The following is a 21,855-nucleotide window of genomic DNA, read 5'->3' on the forward strand; positions in this document are numbered from 1 at the left end:
AAAATTTATGTGAAAAATTGTATGAGAAACTTAATCACTTATGAATCTTTTTCTTTTCTGTCCTATTATTTTCCTTTCCAGCAGAAAAACAGTTAGGACTATAGTAATATAGAATTAGAAGCTGTACATCTTTAAGCAAATCCAAATCAAGCTTAATCTTCATAATCATATCTCCCAAGTCTAATCATTAATCTCATCATGTATTTAATTCATATAAGTAGAATATTAATAATTAAATTTAAAGAAACCAAGCAACCAACAAGAAGTGTAAAAAAATACTAGATCATGGAGAATAATAATATATAAACATGATAAACAATTCAGAAATGAATTAAATAACAAAAACCCATCATCATCTTTTTTATTCCAAAACACAGAACCAAAAGAGAAACACACACAGAAAGTTCTTACTTAATTATCATATACACATACATAGATATAAATTATAATAATAAAATTGCTTCTTCTCATCACTTCTCATCACATTTCATCACAAACAGTCAAACACTACTACTATATATATATAAATATTTATTTCATTACTCTAAAAGAAACTCCCTTCTCCAACTTTCATCTTTCAAACCAGCTAGAAAGACAACATTGTTGTCGCCGTCGTCATCATCATCATTGCAACCGGAATCAATAAGGTGGCCTAATTCCATGAGGCCAGGGAAATGATTCATGTCCCACCTGACCACCATTAGGAAGAAGATTTGGTGGCAAATTATACAAAGGCAAAGAAGATGGATCTGGAAGGTGGCCAGATTGCATGTGGCCCCCACCACCACCGCCTCCGCCACTACTTCCAATTCCAGGAGGAGATGAATTACCACCTCCTCCAACATGATGTCCTACATGACCACCGCCGCCGTTATCATCATCCTCTTCATCCTCAAGTGGTAATCTCTCATAAGTAGCATTGGCAAAAGTAGCAGCAATAACCATAACAGGTCCAGCAGCAATTAAAGATCCAACAACACTTCCTCCAACAATTTGACCTTGTCCACCAGCAAGGTATACTGTTAGTCCTGTAGCGCCTGGAGGAGCAGGTCCAGGTAGAAAAGCTCCGGTTAACGATAGAATCTCGAATCTTCCATGTAGTGCTACAACAGCTCCTGGTGCTGCTGGTTGTCTAAGGGTAACATTTGCTACTGATCCGCTACCGCTTAAGACACAAACACCGCGTTGTCGCCTTCTTGCAAATTGAGCTATGCTTTCAGCTACATCTGCTCCGGATGAAACTTCCATCACATGACTTTTCAGTGAATTTGGACTGTCTCTTGTTACAAAGATTGGTGGTTTTGGTTTATTTTTTGAACCTGGTGGTCTTCCTCTTGGTCTTCGGTTTCCGATTTCAACTGCACCTTCTTTTGGTTCATCATCGTCGTTGTCTCTATCTTCATCATCTTCTTCTTCATCTCTTCTCTTGGTTTCATTGATAAAAAGTTCGGTGTGGTGGCGTTTGTTTATACCAGGTGGACTGCCTAACGGGTGGGAGTTATGATCTACCACCCCAGGCAATCCTACCTGATGACCTGTCCACCACGGATTAGCCAGATTTGCTTTTCCTTTTTAACGGAAAATGAAGTACAAGAAATACTCAACTCAAGTACAACAGAAAGAACAAGAAAATTTCAAAATTAGAATTGTTGTTTCTAATGAGAGTTTTCTTTTCTTGTTCTCTTTTCAGGTGAAGTAGAGAAAATAAAATGATGAAGTTGTTGTTTAGATAAGAAAAATTCAATTTAAAACTCAAAGTTTGCTTCTTAAAGAAAGCAATTGACTGATTCTATATAAGGCAGCAACTTCTTCTTGCAACTTGCTGTGAGACAATTTACCAAATTGAAGTTTTTTTGTTTTTTTTTTTTGTCTATTTTTGATTTTAAGAGATAAGGAAAGTCAAACCTTAACAGCTCATGATATAAGAAAAACAAAAAAGGGTTTGTTCTTGTGTCTAACTATTACCTAAATATATATATGAAAGACATATAGATGCTCTTTCAGTAGAAGCTATACAGATAAATTAAAGAGAGAGAGGAAGAGAGAGAAGGGAAAGCAAAGACTAAAGAGAGGTGCTTAGAAGTTTAGAGGAGGAATTAGATTCAATGACTCAAGGGAATCAAGTAAAGGAGTGTGTGTGTGTGTGATATGAAAGAGATCATTAATTAATTAAGTAATTAATTAATTATTGGTTTAGATGGGAGATGGTTTTTTTTATCATAAGATGGAAAAGGAGTACTAGCTAGCTAGTAAGTGATTGTTGATCAGACGATATTCATGAAGTGTTCTCCTTGTTAACACTCCTTTATTATTTTATTAATTAGGAATACTATTTTTTTTTTTTAATAATATTAAGAAGTGATTTCAGTATGCAGACAACATCGAAGGAATGTGGATGCAAAACATTTCACAGAATCAAGAACTGACATAAATATATTCCACATGTTGGAGTAGCGCTAGATAGTCCAACCGAGTTTTGACTTGTTGATTTTGTTTTAGATTGAATATTACATGTACTTGTCTTATCGTGATAAGTATTTAATTTAATAATCTTAAAGATCAAAGTTTAAATCTCAACTATTGTATATTTTTAATAAAAATATTTATTTATAACAAAAATAATGTGAATATTTAAGAACTTTAACATAAGGTCGGTAGTATTTTTGTTTATAATTTTCATTAGTTAATATTAAAATTTTTGAAATTTTTTAATTCTGTTAAAATGATATAATATTTTATAATTGATTGATTTTTTTATAGTAAAAATACAGGTAACGAGTACGGGTATGGGTACCTAAGTAGGGATGGGTGCAAAAGTTGTTACCCACGCGGGTATGATAATGGTTACGGAAATTTTTTCAATCCGTGGGTAGGGGTGTACGTGGGCCGGATTGGGTTGGGTTTGGCCAAAACCAAAACCCAAACTACATATGGTACTCCGGGTTGGGTTTAGTAAAATAACCACCTGTTATAACATTGGGCCGGGTTGGGTAAATCCATTAATTTCCGGGTTGGGTTGGGTTGTGGGTTACCCAAATTATTTTCCAATTTTTTTTATATTAAATATCTAAATGTTGAATCATCATATTTTTTCATAAAAATAAGTCAATCAATGTATTTTCTTGAAAAATAGGGTAACTTTTTTTCACTATAAAAAATAATCACCCTTTTTTTGTGTAAAACTATTAATTTACGGGTTGGATAGCGTGTTATCCGAATGATGTTTTTGTTTTTTTTAATATCAAATGATTAAATCATGAATCACTATATATTTGTTTATGAAAATTATTCAATTTTTTTTATTTTCGTAAAACATAGTATAACTCATTTTCAATATAAAAATATTTAATAATCAAATGAAAAAATCTTTAATATTTTCATAAAAAAAATTCAAGAAACATAGCATTAGTGGGTTAGTGGGTTTTTTGGGTTGGGTCCGGTTTTACCCGAAACCCGATTTTTTTAATGGGTTTTTCATTTTTGAAATCCATATCCACCCACTTACCCGACCCAACCCACTTTTTTGGGTTGGATTGGGTGGGTTTGACCGGGTCGACCGGATTTGCCCAACTCATGTACACCCCTATCCGTGGGTATGGGGATGGGTACTATAATACCCTACCCATACCCTACCCATTTTCATCCTACTCTTTTCTTGGAAACGGTTGGACTCTAAAAACGATCTTTCGGAATTTTAAGCTAACATCTAGTTTGCGGTTGTGTGATGGGAGTTAGTGTGAGGATTTCTTAGGTTTGGCAAAAAGGACTTGTAATTAACCGTAGAGTGGGGTCCTTCAGCTTCAGGTACCTCAAGCTCCCGGTTGGAAATCCGACGAGGGAGCAGATCTAAGATGCTCCTATTCATCTCATTTCCAATAACTTTGGCTTGGTTCTTAAAAGAATAATTTTTTAGTTTGTTGGGGGTCCTCATTAATTCAGTTTTGAACTCTGTCACAATTTTCTATCTCTTGTTCATGAAAATATTAGTTAAAGTTTGGAAAAAGATTATCTGGATTCAGAGACGTTTTCTTTAGGATTTTCAAAACGGGCAATATTTTTGGTGATTGGGATCACTAACAAGTTTCTTATCATGTTTTATTTGTAGGACAAGAAGGAGAAGTCGATGTATGCTTGGGGTATATAAGGATTTCTATCATATATGCTTATGCAGAGGGCCCCATTAATTTCCCCAAGAGTGGACATTTTTCATGAAAAGAAAACACCAACAAACTAGAACAACTCAAAATTACCCCACGAAAAGAAGAATACTCCTCACAAAGAAGAATACTCCTCAAAATTACTAATTCATCATATAAAACATGCTCAACAATAAAGATTAAATTTATAATTTTACTTTAATGCGGAAGCCAAATAACCATACGAGCATGTATATAAAACAGGATCTACGACATGTTGATTTATCAAAGATCAGTATTAGGAATACCTATATAACGAATCCATGAAATAAACACTCCTGAAACACAAGGAAAGTTTGGCGGCTTGTATGGTTCTTCCTCAACCGATACTCTAATGCCTTGAGTTCTCTTCAGATGGGGAGAAGAGATTATTTTCTCATGTACGGTATATTGGGGACCATAGCCAATATATAAGGTGATGGCCAATTAGAGTTCCCATTATTCCGAAATGGGTCATCCTGACATCCACTCATATTGAGCTCATATCCAATTAATTAATTAATTTCTAAATAAAAATCTAATAGGCCTTTTAACTTTATTTGATCACTTAATCAATTAAGGCTGCTAATTGATAAATAGCTAATATAATTATATATAAAGATATTTGACCACATAATATTATTGCAATATTATGAAATATTCCAACATCAACCACCAGTAAGACAAAACATCAAGAGGGCCTCCATTCCCCTGACCAATCGGGACCCAACACGACACCCCCAACAAACTCTACCGGTTCAACATAAAGTAGGGTGGATACCCTACTCGTAAAAGGAACAAGGGGAGTAAGGCCGGGTTTTTACCTAGAAACCACTTCAAAGATAAAAGTTTCACTCTATTGACCAAACACTCGATAGAAAAGGTCTCATCTAAAAAGAAGACGTCATTTCGAGATTTTCAGATAGTCCACGCAATAATTTGCCAAATAAACAACCACACAAATCTATCTTTTCTACCTATGTTCATGCCTAAAGAAAGCGTAAAAAAACCTTATAACACCATGAGGAGGCACCAACTCCACACCTAACCACTGAAGAATATTATACCAAACTGGTGAGATTTAGTTACAATAGCCGAATAAGTGATCAGCTGATTCAGACCATAATCCACATATAGCACACATGTAGACGCACTAACATTCTCAATGACGCCTCGCTACCAAAGATTTTGACAAGTCAGAGATTGATGGTTCCTTTTTAGAGTGATATTATTGTGTTTCCTCTTAAACTGTTGTAAATTAAAAGTTTCAAAATAAATTTACTATGTTTAAGGGTTTATCGACTTTAAAAAATGACTGTTTTTCTTTCGAATAGCAAATATAATAATATTAAGAAATCAAAGGAGGGGTACATGAGTAACTAAGTACCAGCAATACTAAAAAAGAATTGGAAAAAAGATCACCAATAAAGAATAACAAAGTAATGGAATAAAAAACATTAGTTCCCAATAATATCAGTCTAAAAAGAAGAGGCATGTCTGTCTGTATGTGGGAGAAGAAGGGCTGAAGCAAGGAGTGGATTTTTCTACCCATCTTGCCCAACATCTGAAACTATAGATTCTCCAACAATTTGGTTGGACTTAATTTCACTCCTAGCACATATCGTACGTATGAAGAATTACCCCATTCAATTTTTTTAGTTATCGTATTAATAAATATATGATGTTTCCACTGGTGATCACAATTTCCGTTGGAGAATTTGTAAAGCACGTAAGGTAAATTTTTGTCTCCTAAGCTTTGTTGTAAAATTTCTATAAATTTAAGAATAGAGAACAAAACAAATCAAACTAAACTATTTTAATACTTAATATTGTATAAACACTACAACAATTGTTGTCTTTGGCAACAATGTTTTATGCAACACGTAAAAATTGTTACCTAAAAGTGGCTTAGTCAACACATTATGACTGTTGCCAGTTCTTTTTAGGAAACGCTAAATAATTGTTCCCTTAAACTGAAAAGGGAACAGTTACGGACTGTTATTATGATATTTCTTTTGCAATAGTTAACAACTGTGCCCCTAGATATTTGTGGGAACAATTTTTAGCTGTTACATTATTTATGAGAAAAGGCTACATTTATGCACCGTTACTTTTAATATTCAACATTACAAAGTTTTTTATTTAAGTTTATTTTTTGAAAGATAAATATTTGACTATGTTATTATAAGAAAAAATTTTAGGTGAGTCATCACCTAAGTATTAATAATTAAGCACAACCAATCACATAATTACAACTCATTAATATATTAAATAATTACAAATAATTAATTGAGAAACAACTAAAATCAAATCTCTATAAATAAGGAAAGAAAAAAAAATTATAAAAAAACATGTGTTGTGCACTTTATTAATTTTTTTTTCTTTCTTTCTAATTGCTCTTTTTTTTTCTTCTAAGCTCTCTCTTTTTGTTTTTAATTTTCATGGTTCAATTATTTTTATGTGAACACTTCAATGATTAATACATCGTCATGTTAAGTGTAATGCCTTATCATATTTTGATACTATAACTTATATTTATATTTTAAAGAATTTTCCGTATGGAATAGCGGTGTCCAATAAATAATAATACAAATTCGCTACTAATAAAGAATATACCTTATTTTTATTCATTAATATTTTTGTACTTTTAAAAAACTTAGGGACCGTCCAAAACTCCAAACTATTATGAATTTGTTGGATAAAAAAATAGTGAATAATTGATAAACAAACTTAGTAAAATTAACGGTTGAATTATCTTATTAATATAGTGCCATAAAAAATATTTAATTTTAGTAAAAAAAAATATTTAATTATTTTCAAGTAAGTAAAAAAAAATAAAAAAAAAGCTTAGTATGTAAAGAAGGAAAAAAAAATGAGCGTGAAAATAAATTATAAAGTGCACATGTATGTTTTTTTTTCCTTATTTATAGAGATTTAGTTTTGTTAATTTTTTTTTTTTTGTTATAGAGATTTGATTTTATTAATTACTACACTATTAATTATATGTAATTATTTAATGAGTTGTAATCATGTGATTGGTTGTGACTAATATTAATGCTTAGGTGAGGACTCACCTAAAAATTTCTCTTATTATAAAAATAATAATAATTTTACTTCAATACAAAACACTAGTCCAATTCCCTCAAAAAAAAAAAAAAACTAGTCCAATCTAAACACAAAACTCCACCGTGTGCCTTCCTTCTCCTTCGTCTCCTACTCTTCAAACACCACCGCAAAATCGACAATCTACCTCAATCTGTAGCTTTCTAAATTCCCTCTCACTGTTCAATCCCTAGATTTTTAGGGTTTCAGATCTATATTCCCTTTCACCATTCAATCCCTAGCTTTTTAGGGTTTTAGATCTATTCCTCTTCCTCGTGTTTTTTCTTTGACCAAAATTAATGGCTTCAATCCGAAAGACCCTATCTCCCCGACCTTCTTAGTGGCGTTATAGTTTCAGAGATTATCTAGCGGCGTTGGTGGCTACGATAAGGGTTTAATGGTTGATCATGTAAGCTTTAGCTTAAGCATGAACACTGAGAAGGAATTAACAGATTGTAGATCTGAATTTGTTGAAGGATTTTTTCTGGTTTGTGGTTCTAGGTTTGTCTGTTCTTTTTTCTTCTAGTTTGTTTTTCTGGGTTTGTTTATTTTTGTTGTTGTGGCTGAATTTTTTTGGTTAATTTGGTTATGAGATATCGATTGTTTGGCTATGAGATTCTGGCTGAATTTTTGTGGCTCAATTTAATGTTAGGAAGAAGCATTTTAATGTTTTAACTCACTGTTATGCAGGTATTTTGGTGGGGTTTTTGAAATCAAGTCATGTGTGAATCCACTGAGATAAGGGAAAACATCTTCTAGAGTTCTAGCAAACTATATTTTGTCAATCTCAAGTCGTTTTGCAACACCAAAGTAAGCTTAGTTCTCGTGGTTAAATAATGTACATTCCTTTTGTTTGTTTTTTCAAAGAAGGTGCTTGATGAAATATCTACTTATAAAACTTTGTTTAGGCTGAGCTATGATTATTCTCTATGAATTCGAACTTCCATGTATCATGTAAGTAGTGGTAAAGTATTTCTTTTAATGTTAAATTAAATTAAATTAAACTATGCCTCAATATTTTATTCCTTTGTTGATATTGTTATTTCCCTGCCATGAGTTCCAACAATATATCTGCCTCACGACCTTCTTGAGAAATAACAAAAAGAGAACTAAGATTGCATATGTTATATGTTACCTATGAGAATTCAGACAGAGCAGACACAACACTCTCAAAAGAAAGAAATAGTTTATGCTATTTTGTATTTTGTCTGGATGCCATTAGCTTATGTTTCTCTCTGGTGTGCGCCCTTTGTGTGTTTTATAGTTTTTTATTTGAATAAGTCTTCATGTGTTTTATAGTAACAGTACATGTTTGCTACTTTTTAGTACCCATACCATAGAGTGGAGGTACTCCACTATGCATTTATGTAATACTATACAAATATTTGAATAAAGGAGTTCATGTATTTTTGCCTCATTTTTATTTCAAATATATAATTTGAATATTAAATTTGGTCAAAATATTTTTAAAAGTATTGTCTATATTAATGCATATTTAAAAATATGTTGCCTTTGTACCCAAAAAAAAAATTTAAATAAAAAATTATGTTGCCTATATGTAACAGGGGCACTTGAAAATTGTTCCCTTTGCTTAATCTTTTGGTAACAGTTTGGTAGGTATAATGGGATTGGTTTTAGCAATGTGCTCCCTTCCCCCTTACAATGCTATACAACCTTGGTTTTTAGCGATCAATAAAATTTATAGTTTAAAGAAAAAATGGTAGATTGGCAATTATATTTTAACATATACTAGTTTATTGTTCTTGTGAATATGATCGTTTGTTGTTCTTGTATAGTTAAGAATAAGAGCAAATGCATCAATTATTGGAGAACTCAATTCAATTGGGTTTGAAACGTTCAAAAATAGTTTATAAGTAGGTTTGTGGTAGTATGCTATCTTTAATTTGATTGATGTAGTTTTGGGTCCTCATTATGTTTTTGTTCAGCTATTGATTAATTAAGTTGGTGAAGCAGGTTTTGCATTGGAGAAATACGATGAAAAGGAATTACGATCAAAGAAAGGTTGGAATTGATAATGATCATTTAAAGAAAGTAACATAAGGCATGTTGTAGGTGATTCTTCGTATGATTAAGTAGCCAAGATTGTCGGGGTATTGAAAGGAAATTTACTATTTTACAGTTTGCTCAATTTTAGTTGTATTTATAGTTTTGAGAAAATATTGTCTTAGTTTGTATTAAAAAGTCATGGGAGCATTAACCACGACTTTAGGTGTTTTATAGTTTTTTATTTGAATAAGTCTTCATGTGTTTTATAGTAACAGTACATGTTTGCTACTTTTTAGTACCCATACCATAGAGTGGAGGTACTCCACTATGCATTTATGTAATACTATACAAATATTTGAATAAAGGAGTTCATGTATTTTTGCCTCATTTTTATTTCAAATATATAATTTGAATATTAAATTTGGTCAAAATATTTTTAAAAGTATTGTCTATATTAATGCATATTTAAAAATATGTTGCCTTTGTACCCAAAAAAAAAATTTAAATAAAAAATTATGTTGCCTATATGTAACAGGGGCACTTGAAAATTGTTCCCTTTGCTTAATCTTTTGGTAACAGTTTTGAACTGTAAATAAAATCGGCAACAGGTAAAAACTGTTGCCTAAAGTTTGCTGAACAACTGTTCCCTATTTCCGATAGCTTCGGCGACGGTTTCTAAAAGTGTGCCCAAAACGCGAAAAAACCGTAACCATAGATAATAGGTAACGCTCGCTTATAAAACGGGTGGAAACTGTTCCCTATAGTTTTAGGCAACAATTTTCATGGTTTAGGCTACAATTTTGAACTGTTGTCTAAAAGCGTAAATGTTGTAGTGAAAATTGTTTTTTTGGGGAGCGCATATATATATAGAAGAATGTTAAGATGTGTCCTTAAAACACATGTTAAGGAAGCAAAAATAAAAATTCTTAAATGTTAATTTGTGCTAATGTGACACTTTCACGAGTATTATTAAAAATTAAAATAAAAGGTAGAGGCTTATATCAAACCCACAAAATAAAAGCTATGCATTTTTAAGTTTTAAATTGATTTTTGAATATCATAATAAATTACACCGGTACACTCTTAATAATTATTCGTTACAAAAACATTTATATGTAGCCGTTTATCAAGTGATATGATATTGTGCATTTATGTGCATTTATGTGGTCGTACAAAAATGCTTACATTGCTGTTAGTTGGGAGAATCTATTTGTGTCTTGAAAGATGTGAACAAAATTTCCTAAAGTACAAATCATTCTTTGAGTTTGATTGAAGATTTTTAAATGGGTATTGTGGTGCTACGATATTTGCAGTCGTTGGCAATGATCCAAATAATCAAATGTTGTGAGTATAACAATAACAGATGTTGAAGGGTGATGGTCACATAAACATTTTTTGTAACATAGAGTCATTAAAAGAGTAACAATAAAATTTATTACGAATGTTAAACCTAAAAGACAATGCATTTGACCTATTTGATACTTGTTACAACTTTACTTTTATTAGTAACAATTTAATAGAGTAGCTCATAATCTTAATATTTCAGTTTAATGGTGTATTGGTATTGGCTTGGGACGTGGGAATGTGTTCCACTTGAGGTCTGAGGTTCAATTCTCTCTTGCGCCAATTTGAGTGGGCTAATTTAGCTTCAAAAAAAACCTATGTTATTGCTAATGAAATAGATTGATTCGTCTTTTATTAAAAAGATAAATCGCTGGCTATGTACACAATTGATTTAATTCATTGGGCACGATTACACCTTTTTATACTTGACTATATATTTTCATGTAGTATTTGTCAAGAAAATATGCATTTGACTCTACTTGTACTCTTTGACTGTGCTTTTTTTCCTTTTCTTTCTTGTTCATCAAATTATTATGTATTCCGTCAAAAAAAAATCAAATTATTATGTATAAACGCCATAATGACCACATAAACATACACGTTACATACAACAAGCTCTATTTTTTAAAAAATATAAATAAAAACAAAGCTGTGCTTTTGGAAGTATTGGAAATTAGGTTTTGTGGTGTAGCGTGCAAGTTGAAAGGTGGGAGCACGCCATTTTCTCCTGTCACCATATATATCATTGCATCATCAACGTTTGATTTTTGGAGAAATTCTTATCGATCTACTACACTAAATTCAAAGTACACATACACGCATAAATGTAATTGACTAACTTGACTAAATATACATTCCATTCTTTGAAATTGCAAGCACATACTCCCTCTTGTCCTAACTATAAGATAACTTTTACTTTTTAATTAGATACATTGGAATGATAATGTATCTAAACTATAATATAGTCCAAATACATTAGTATTTCAATAAACCTAAAAAGTAGAAGTTCTCTTATTATTAGGACCGGAGGGAGTATTAATTATCTCTCTCTAACTTGGCAAATAATATATCTAGTCCTTTTTATAGAAGATAAATGGATATAAAAATATTAATAAATTTAGTTTATTCTTAGAATTGAGAGTTGGGTCTAACTCAACTCTATAAAATCGGTTTATAAAATAAGAATGCCTATACTTTATAAACACATATTCATGCCAAGTCGCACCCCTCACGTCGAGCACTGTCAGACTTGGGATCCGATTTAAATGATGGATAATCCGATCAAAAATTGATAACAATTAGTGATCCAACGAATCATAAACCAAACTCTGATATCATCTTAGAATTGATACTTCTTAACATTTATAATATGGACTAAATATATTAATTTTTGTTAATCTATTCATCTTTTAAAAAGAGGCAAATGGTTGATAGAGTCTTGGCTGTTAACGAGGTAATTGACTATGATAAATTTTGAAAAGGTATACAAATCAGTGATGGGTGCTATTTGGATAATATGTTTGAAAAATATAGATTTAATGAGAAATAGGAAATATGGATTCGTGCGTGCATGTTTGTTCTATATGGGAATATGTCGAGGGATTCTATAGAAATTCGGTGGATATTAAATATTAAGGGAATTCAATTAATTTTCAAATTTTATTGTTTGGATAAAGTGGTAAAATTTCATCAATTATAAAAAAAATTATTTGTGTAATGTAATTTAGTTTCTTTCATTTCATTTTATTTATCTTAATATAATAATTATAATTAAAAAATCGGCTTTTTCGTAAAAAAAAATTAAAAATTAAAAACTCGGCCTAAACCCTAATATCGGCAAGAAAATCTAAAATCGATGTTAAACCCTAAAATCGACACAAAATCCTAAATTTTGATCATATAAGTCAAACATGAACCCTAAAATCGGCCAAAAAACCAAAACTCGGCCAAATCCCCAAAAATAGACTATAAACCCCTGAAATCGGCCAAAAATCAAAAATTCGGCAAAAATACCAAAAATCGACCAAAAACCAAAAGTCAACTATCCACCCTAAAATCGACTATAAACCTTTAAATCGGTTGAAAAACCAAAAAATAGGCCAAATCCCCAAAAATCGACTATAAATCCTAAAATCGGCCGAAAACCAAAAAATCGGCCAAAACACCCAAAATCAATTTTAGATTTTTTGACCGATTTTTTGGGTTCAGCGTCGTCTTTAGGGTCAATTTTAGTGTTTCAGGCAAGGTTGTCAGAACCGGACCGGTCATCGAACCGGTAAGCTTAGCGGTTCAAGGTTCAATTGGTCGGACCGGGGTTCAACCGGGTCGGACCGTTTTTAATTAAATATATATTTTAATTAATATATAAATAATTCTGTCAAAAAAATATTAATATAGTGTAAAAAAAACATGTTGAAGATTTATTTTTTTAAGAGCTTTGGGCTTCTCTTATAAGATATAACTAGCAGCCTTGCTAAAAAAGCCCAATCCATAATAAACCCTAATTATAGTATTTATAACTCTCAAATTTTGATGAGGCATAACCAGCAGCCTCCACAAAATTTTTCTTGTCTCATTGTCTGATTTCACTCTTCTTCTTCTCCCACCTTTTTAACTTCTTTTTTTACAAATTTCTATTGTTAAAGGAACAATAGATCCTTGTTATTTTATCAATCTCCTTTTAGCACTCATATTCCACTCCCACAACATCATTACACAACCTATTTTCAATTTCAACAAAGTTGGAATTTTTATTTTATATATGCTGTTGTTGGCTTCCTGTGTTGGTATTGAAAATAAATGAAGAAGCTAAAACTTTAAGTATTTATTAAAATAAGTTGCAAAAGAAAAAATCAAGAAAAGTTTTGCAGTGATTATGACTTTAAAAATGGCCACTAGAGGAGGAAGAGGAAGGGGTCAGTTTTTGTTTCTTTTCCTTGAAATAGAGTTAGCTTGTTTGTTCCTTTTCCTTGATTTTTTTCATTAAAAATAAATAAAAAAATACTGAAACGTTATAAAAAAAAAACTAAAATGAAAAAAAAAAAAAAAAAAACAGACCGCTAAACCGCTCAGACCGACCGGTCCGGTTCACCGGTTTTTTCCGGTTCGGCAACGGTTCATACGTTTTTTTTTCCGGTTTGTTTCCTCAGCGGTTTTAAGTGTTAACCGGACCGGATTTAGGTCCGGTTCGACCGGCCGGTCTGGTCCAGTTTTGACAACCTTGGTTTCAGGTCAACTTTAGATTTTTCTACCGATTTTTGGGTTCATGTCAGGTTTAGAGTCAATTTTAGTGTTTTTGGTCGATTTTATGGTTTATAGTCGATTTTTGGGGTTTTAGCCGATTTTTGGTATTTCGACTGATTTTTTGGTTTTTCGGCTGATTTTAAGGTTTATAGTCGATTTTTTGTGTTTTGGCCTATTTTTGGTATTTCAGCCGTTTTTTTTGTTTTTCGGCCGAATTTTTTGTTTTTCAACCGATTGTAGGGTTTATAGTTGATTCTAGGGTTTTTGGCCGATTTTAGGTTTTTTGGCCGAATTTTTGGGTTTTCAACCGGTTTTATGGTTTTGACCAATTTTAAGGTTCAGGTCAGGTTTAGGGTCGATTGTAGTGTTTTTGGCCAATATAGAGTTTTTAGTATATTTTACGGATTTTTTTGACCGATTTCAAGTTTTTCGGCCGATTTTTTGGGTTATCAGCTGATTTTAGGTGTTTTCACCGGTTTTAAGGTTTAGGGTCGATTTTAGTGTTTTGTGTCAATTTTAGATTTTTCTATCGATTTTTGGGTTCTGGTTGGGTTTAGTGTCGATTTTAGGATTTTCGAAGCTCCGACGTTGAATGTGGTGGTCTGGCGTTATTTTTTTAAATTTTTATTTTTTTTCTATTTTTATTAAATCATTTAAAAATTCGTTTTTTCTCAAATATTAACATATTGTATTTAAATCAAATTAGAAACTCAAGAGAATTGTAATTCTCTCTAATTAGGTGTCATTTTAAAATTCCTCATTTTTGGAAGGAACGGATCATTTTCAAAATTCTTGGAATTTCACAAATCCTTTAAATTATTATCCAAACAATGGATTTTAACTCAAATCATTTTAATTCCCTCGAAACATTACTTTCCCTCATCAAAACACACTCTAAAAAGAAAATAAATCAAGCAACCAATATTAACGGGAATGACAAATATAATCGCAAATTGTTGGGTTTTTGTGATTGGCTACATTTTGCAAAAGCAAACTCTAGCCAGATGTTGGACAAGATGTTGTAGCATGTGAGTACAGCATTGCCTGGTCTGTATCGCACAGGAATTTTTATATCATATCGCAGGCAAGATTTGTTTCGTTTATATGATCAAGCTTATGAGCTAAGCCAAACCGCGCCTTGTTCTCCAAGTTTATGAAAGACGGTTTATGTGTTTTATTTGAAACAAAAATATAACGTGATATATTTTTGTATTAAAGACAATTCAAGACTATAAATACAATATAGGGCTGGCCGCAATTCTTACAAGTTGTGTGTCTGAAAACCTAGCTTGCACATCAAGACAATTCAAGACTATAAATACGTGAAGACTCAGACCTATTTTTCTCATGTAATCTAAACCGTGTTTTACTAAAAGTGTGAGTTTTAGGGTTTAGAGTGTGTTGTTAATTGTGAACCTTTCTTGTGTCACTTTGATGCAAGCTTAGGACTGTGTCTTAGGTTTTAATTGTGGACTACTCCTAAGCTTTGAAGTACGGAGTTAGTTTGTGTTTTTAATTGTGTTTCACTTGAGAGATTTTAAGCGAGGGTGAAGTCTAGTTTCTTAGGAGGGTGTTTCCATCTTTGATCGTTATTAAGTTGATAGCAACACTGTTTGTGTTGTTTGAAGGAATTGGGACGGTGTCTCATATCTAGGAGGTTCCTAGGTAGGATTTGCACGGGTAGTGTCTAGGCGATAAGTCGAGAATCGGGTGTTGGTCGAGGGCTTTGAACTAGAACTATTATAGTGGATTCATTCCTGGATTGGTATCCCTAGAGTAGGTGACGTTGCACTGAACTGGGTTAACAAACGATCTGTGTTATTTACTTTACTACTATTTATCGCTTTTATTATATTCAGCGTTTATATTGCTACAACAGTTGCTGTAGCATCTTGTGTAGCATATGTTCACTGCATGCCATATTTCACAAACCAAAGGAAAAACAACGAGAACAAGTAAAATAATACAAAATTATTTATCCAGTTCAGTCCAAAGATGACCTACGTCTGGGAGAGAGCAGCACTTTGTTCTACTAATCAAATAGAGTAACTTTACAAAGAGATGTTCCTTACAAGAATCAGTCTTCAACCTAACTCAACGATCTGATCCTGAATCTCTTCCCGTGCTTCTTCAAGGAGAATAAATGGTGATTCAATCCAAACCCTAGTGTGGAATAAATTATGATTCAATCCCAACACTAGTTACCAAGAGAATTCTCTATAAACCCTAGTTTGAATGTTGGCTTTAAATCCTTATTTTTCAATGCAAAAAACCGTACATATATATAGAAAAATAAAACCCATAAAAATAGGAAATGATAAACTCAGCAAATTTGTGCGCATGCACCTGTGCATACTGGCCATGAATTAGTTCTAGTTACTGTCGGATCTTCATACATTGGTAGTGGAGTTAAGATTCAAACCTCTTTCAATTGTTAGTGGGAATGGATTGAACACGTATATAAACTTGAACCTCAGGGTTGGTTCGATTCCCACTAAAAGCAAAAACTATAGAGGGGAGTAGAGAAGATCATTAGGTAAAGCGCCAAGATTGCCGATTAAATACGTAGAAAAGGGGATCGGGCTGTTACAAGCGGTGCAATTTATTGCACGTTTGGATTTCATTCATGTGTCATTATTCTATAATTATCAATAACCAATTAATATAAGTAAAATTTCATTTTATTCATACATCCATGAAAGTTTCAAAAATAGTAAACATTATTTTTGGACCCAAAAAGTAAACATTAAAGGACTCGAAAATTGGGTTGCCTCCCAACAAGCGCTCTTTTAACTTCATTAGCTTGACATCCCATCTGATCCTAAGGATCTTGGGTTTCAATTTGCATTTCTTTCATCTTTTGATTGATTTCCTTCAGATAATTCTCATCAATAAAAGATGAGAAAACATTGAGATCATCTTTGCTCATTAAATGACTATTAAATTCTCCATTATGAATGAAATGATCAATTATATTGGCCATTTCTTTCTTCCTATTTTCCTCCATTTTTTTATTCAATTGATCACAGGATTTCTCTATGCTTTCCCTTAAGAAGACCTCTTGATCCACTTTCTTTTTGCTTCGTTCCAATTCAGACAAACTCCCAAACCTCGACAACACACGTTTGACTCCTGAATCTGATGGCCAAACCTCTGCTTGAGGATTGTTTTGATCATAAATTATCGCACATGCTTCTATTCCACAAAGGGTGCTAAGTTCATTAACCTTGTTCATAAGACCTTTTGAAAAATAATATTGTTAGATCCTTAAACAATATATAATTGATGGTAAAATGAAAATAATTACTTAATTAAAGCTAAAACATAATTTGTACAATTTAAACGTATAATTTGATATAGATTAAGCGAAACAAAAAAATAGCAACAAATGAGAATTAAAAAAAAAAAAAAACATACTGCTACCATTTTAGAATGGCATGATATGTATGTTATACAAGAAAAATATAAACATGATTTATTAGGCTATTATCTTACCAGATTTCCTCTTTCTGAATGTTTCCCTCCTTTTCGAGTTACATGTTATATATGCAAGTTTCACCTTCTTTCTAGCCATGGCAATGATGATGTGTAAACCAAAACAAAACTTTGAAAATGTGTTTTGTTTTGTTTTGTTTTTCTTATTACTCCAGTTGTGCTACTTATATAAACAAACTTGAAATATCGATTGTTTGAATATAGGCCAAAAGTAATACATATTTGTTATAATATTTAATATAATATCAATATTCAAAGAACGTATCATTTAACACGATTGAGAATTGATTTTCACTATAGAATTTTTTTGACTAAACACTGTAAAATGCTTTTTGACTAAACACTGTAGAAATTTAAATAGACTGGACACGAATTTGATTTTTTTTTTGTTGACTAGACACTGTAGAGGTTTATTATTATATTTTTGTTTATATACAATTGTTATATAAAATATATTTACCCTTACTAAAAGAGATTTAAAATTAATATTTTTCAAAATATCGCATTTATTTATAAATTCTTTAAAAAAAAATTGTACCACGATTCTTTTACAAAAAAAAATAAAAATTTACCAAACATAAAAGTATTTTTATAAATTTCCATTATTGTTATTGATATATAGTTTTTATCAGTTAAAATAAAATGACATTATAAGCATCGTTTATAGTTAATATTTAATAATATTATTTCAGACATTTGTAAACTACACCGGGTCACCAGATCCACATTAAGCAAAACAGACCATACTATGGACAAGCCCTTATTATAGCTGATTATCACTCGACAGAGACATGTGGACCACCTGCCAAAATCGTCCTGCCATCAGACAACACCTGTGATAATCATAGGGGGCGGGCTACATGAACATTCTATAGTTCTAGGTTCTAAAACCCTAATTTTTTTCCTTATATAAGGAGCTTGTCTTGATCCTCCTCTTTATCTTCTTTTTCATTATGTGCTTCTTCCATGGTGTCAGTCATAACCAGAGATAGAGTCATTAAATTAATGTTAGAATCACAGAGCGCTCCTTCAAAGTTCACCTCCCCAATAGAACAAGGTATTGGGAGACTTTTTGCGTCGTCCCGCTTTGGTTGAGGTTTCCTTCTGAGTATTGCGCTAACTTCTTCGGATATGGATATACATTCATCTTCTAACTCCTTCAATGTTTCCTTAAATCTCTCAAAGTTTGTGGCATCTGTCTCCTTGGTTTGTGATGGTTCCTCATCATCCATGTGTACCTTTGCCTTACGAAAGTCTTCCATTGTGTAAACCTTGGAATCTTGCTCAATTTGAGTTGTAACTGATTCAGTTGACTCACTGTCTTGGGCTTCAAAATCCTCTTCAGAGATTTCTTCTACGAATTCAATCCACTTTTCCATAAAGGATGAGTGTCTTCTAGGTCTATTGATGAAATCGCTGAAAAGTTCAAAGGCTTCTTCTATGGGTCTATTATTGTCTTGGCTAAGTTCAATGATGGTTTCAAGAATCTTATAACGTGCATCTTGGTCCCATTGCACTGCCATTGATTATGAAACTCAAATAAACTCCAAAATCTCGGAACCGACCCTGCCTAGTATAGTTGTCGTAAGAGTTCAAGTTTTATTTTCCCTAAAGTCTTCAACTATTGTATCTTTACTCTATATTTGTGAGTAATTTGTTTTGAGAATTTGGATGTAACTACTATTTTCAAGAATGTAGTTACCGTATTAAATTTATAAATTTATATGGATCAATTTTATGTATTTTATTGAATAATATGTGATACTTATGGATGCAATTAAATTTATATTATTAAATATTTTTTTAAAAGAATCACATTAGAAAATGAAAAACTAGGTGAATGATTTACTTTTTGTTACGCGTATCAAAAAATATCGAACGAATATTGACATGATACTTCACTTTTTTGGAGCATCGGAATTGAATGATTCTCATTAAGTCTACAGAGTTGCTTTAAAAATATTTTGTCATAAATGACCGGCCAAAAACTGCATAAAAAATCACCCACATAATGGTGCAGAAATTTACGATTACAGAGCGACCACAATAACATATTAACATTAATACGAGTTTTGTTCCAAATCATTATAATCCGACTTTTTTCCAATAAAATAGTAGTAGCGTATCTAAGCATTATTAGAAAAGGTGACCGTGATTTAGATTCTCAAAATTACAAAGTCGAGAGTGTGAAACCAAAACATTAAAAAAAAAAAAAAAAATGCTAAACAGTGCCGGCACTGTTTAAGGAACCAAATATAGTAATATCATATTGAAGTTTGTGCGGTCAACGCATCGAAAATCTAAAATGTTATTTTCAATTTTAAAATTTTTTTTTTTTGGTTTCCTTAACCAGTGCCCCGGAGGCACCGGTTAGCATGACCCAAACAAAAAAAAGTTACAAAAGAGTATTTTGATACTTGAATACTACATTGAGTTTGTCACCTTGGTACTTATAGGGCGTTCCAAAGTTTTGGAGACTATCTGCAAAATATAAAAGTGACTATTTAATAAAAACAACGTAATTTTTTTTTTATAAAAAAAATTATCGTTGATTTAAATTGCCAATAACATAAAAATATAATCATTCTTGTAATTAACATGAACAAGATCCATAGTCTAACAACAAGGACTTCTCCAAAAAGTTGAAGACCATGTGAGATTATTAAAATAGGTCATAATAAAAGAAACAATGCAAAATTAGCTATAAAGCGTCTAAGAAACATGACAATCTCTATTACACGCATCTTCATTTAATAAAACTATAGTATAACAATTAGCTATAAAGTGTCTAAAAAATTTATTCACAATAGAAAAATTTCTTTTAGGACATTTTGTAACTAATAAATCAATTATTTTAGAATAAAGAGAATCTCAAGTATTTGAACTCCACAATCTCTCATTTGGAAGCCTGCAATCCCTAGTTTTATATCTCTCATTTATTAATACCCTATTAAAAAAAAGGAAAATGCTAGGGCACTAGTTAAGGATACAAATATAGAAGTTTTATCTCGTAAATTGTGCATTCAATGTTTTAATGATGTGAAAAGTTATTCTCTCTCATCATTAACTTTATCATTTGTTTCCTTTTTTAGTATGCTTAACTAGTGCCCTAGGGGCACTGTTTAGCATGACCCTAAAAAAAATTAGATCCCCTATTTTTATGAGGTCTTATACCGTCGCACACCCCCAAAAGACGCTCTAGGTACTTAAATATATTGAATATTTTATACTTTTTGTAAGAGAAATTTTTGGTTGGGAAAAAAAATTAAACTTTTAACTGATACATATGTATTGAATTAAAAGCAGTGACAAAATATCATGATAGAAAATATTTGAGGTACCAAAATTTGTTAAAATGTTTTATAAAGACTAAAAATAAAATTTGATACATTTATAAAGACTAAAAACTTACTCATCTTTGATTTCTCTTTTGTTCATAATTTTATGAACTAAGGTGATCAACAAAAAGATGTTCATAATTTAAAAATAAATTTGAAGACTAAAATGATTTGGTAAAAAACACTTATAAATATATGAGTTTAACAGACATGCTATATCAGTGTAAAATATTTTTACACGAACGTCAATAGCTGATTTCATAATACAAAATTACATGATAAGAAAAAGAAAAGAAAAGAAAAAAGAGTTTTGTGTCTTACAAGAAATGGGGACAAAGGGTAAGTCAAGAAAGGGTGATCACCGGCCAAAACACGCATTTGGTTTGCAAAAAACAATCCGCATGGCCAAAGATTTATTTGGTTATATATAAACAAATAAATCTCTTTCATTTCATATCTCTCCATATTTCTCTTCTCTTTTCTCTTTTTCTAGTTATTACACTTTCTTTGTTTGAGTTGTTACTTGGAAGAAAGTGAAAAATGAAGAGAAGAATCCTCCTTGTTGACAAAGAACTTTGAAGGCCAAGGATTGCAATGTAATTTTGCTATTCCTACTCTTTCTATAGACTTCATATGTCCTTATTTATAAGACTTTATTACACATTTTACCCGTATGAAATTTGTAGCTTAGTATAATTAATGTGTATGTTTCGTAGATGGTTTTATATTTAGGGACAGATAATTTTTTTGAAAGAATCGTATAATTAGGGGACGGAGAGAGTATAAAGAAAAACAATGATTGTTTGGATGTAGGAAAACACAGGCATGCAGATGGAGTCAGGCAGTGATATAGATTTAGTTTTATGGTTGTGTTTTTTATTTTTTACTCTTAATTTAAAATTTGAATGCAATTAATTAATTTCTTTTCCTATCCAGGAAGAGAAAATACATAGAATAGTAATCATGGCATCAATCAACCTTTTTCTAGTACTCGTGAATCTATATATTCAAAAGGATTTGATTTGGTGCTTGTGTTGTGCATGTATGAAGGGCTTTCGATATTATCGGTGTTATGGCAACGATATATCTATAGATAATAATTATTCTCGTTAAAATTTTGCCTTAATTTTGTTTTTTTATTAAATATTGTG

General features: G+C 31.5%; 2 protein-coding genes and 1 long non-coding RNA gene across 3 annotated transcripts; 1 reads left to right on the top strand and 2 right to left on the bottom strand.

Moving 5' to 3' along the window:
• Positions 1 to 331: 331 nt before the first annotated feature.
• LOC123902734 (AT-hook motif nuclear-localized protein 20-like) lies at positions 332 to 2,541 on the bottom strand. The gene has a single exon (XM_045952523.1). It carries the CDS (start codon positions 1,246 to 1,248, stop codon positions 640 to 642), a length of 609 nt encoding a protein of 202 aa, XP_045808479.1. The 5' UTR covers positions 1,249 to 2,541; the 3' UTR covers positions 332 to 639.
• Positions 2,542 to 7,308: 4,767 nt separating this feature from the next.
• Positions 7,309 to 9,671, top strand: LOC123902326. The gene is made up of 3 exons (XR_006807560.1): positions 7,309 to 7,778; positions 7,968 to 8,087; positions 9,252 to 9,671. It is a non-coding gene; the product is annotated as an uncharacterized LOC123902326 (long non-coding RNA).
• Positions 9,672 to 16,692: 7,021 nt separating this feature from the next.
• On the bottom strand, positions 16,693 to 17,106 carry LOC123892068 (agamous-like MADS-box protein AGL80). Its single transcript, XM_045941919.1, has one exon. The coding sequence runs from the start codon at positions 17,104 to 17,106 to the stop codon at positions 16,693 to 16,695; it is 414 nt and encodes a 137-aa protein (XP_045797875.1).
• Between the last annotated feature and the right edge of the window lie 4,749 nt (positions 17,107 to 21,855).

This window comes from Trifolium pratense, linkage group LG1 (assembly GCF_020283565.1).
Source record: "Trifolium pratense cultivar HEN17-A07 linkage group LG1, ARS_RC_1.1, whole genome shotgun sequence".
Classification (NCBI taxonomy): domain Eukaryota; kingdom Viridiplantae; phylum Streptophyta; class Magnoliopsida; order Fabales; family Fabaceae; genus Trifolium; species Trifolium pratense.

Excerpts from the sequence above, each read along its gene's own strand:
- LOC123902734 (XM_045952523.1), bottom strand. The coding sequence starts at position 1,248 with ATGGAAGTTTCATCCGGAGCAGATGTAGCTGAAAGCATAGCTCAATTT.
- LOC123892068 (XM_045941919.1), bottom strand. The coding sequence starts at position 17,106 with ATGAACAAGGTTAATGAACTTAGCACCCTTTGTGGAATAGAAGCATGT.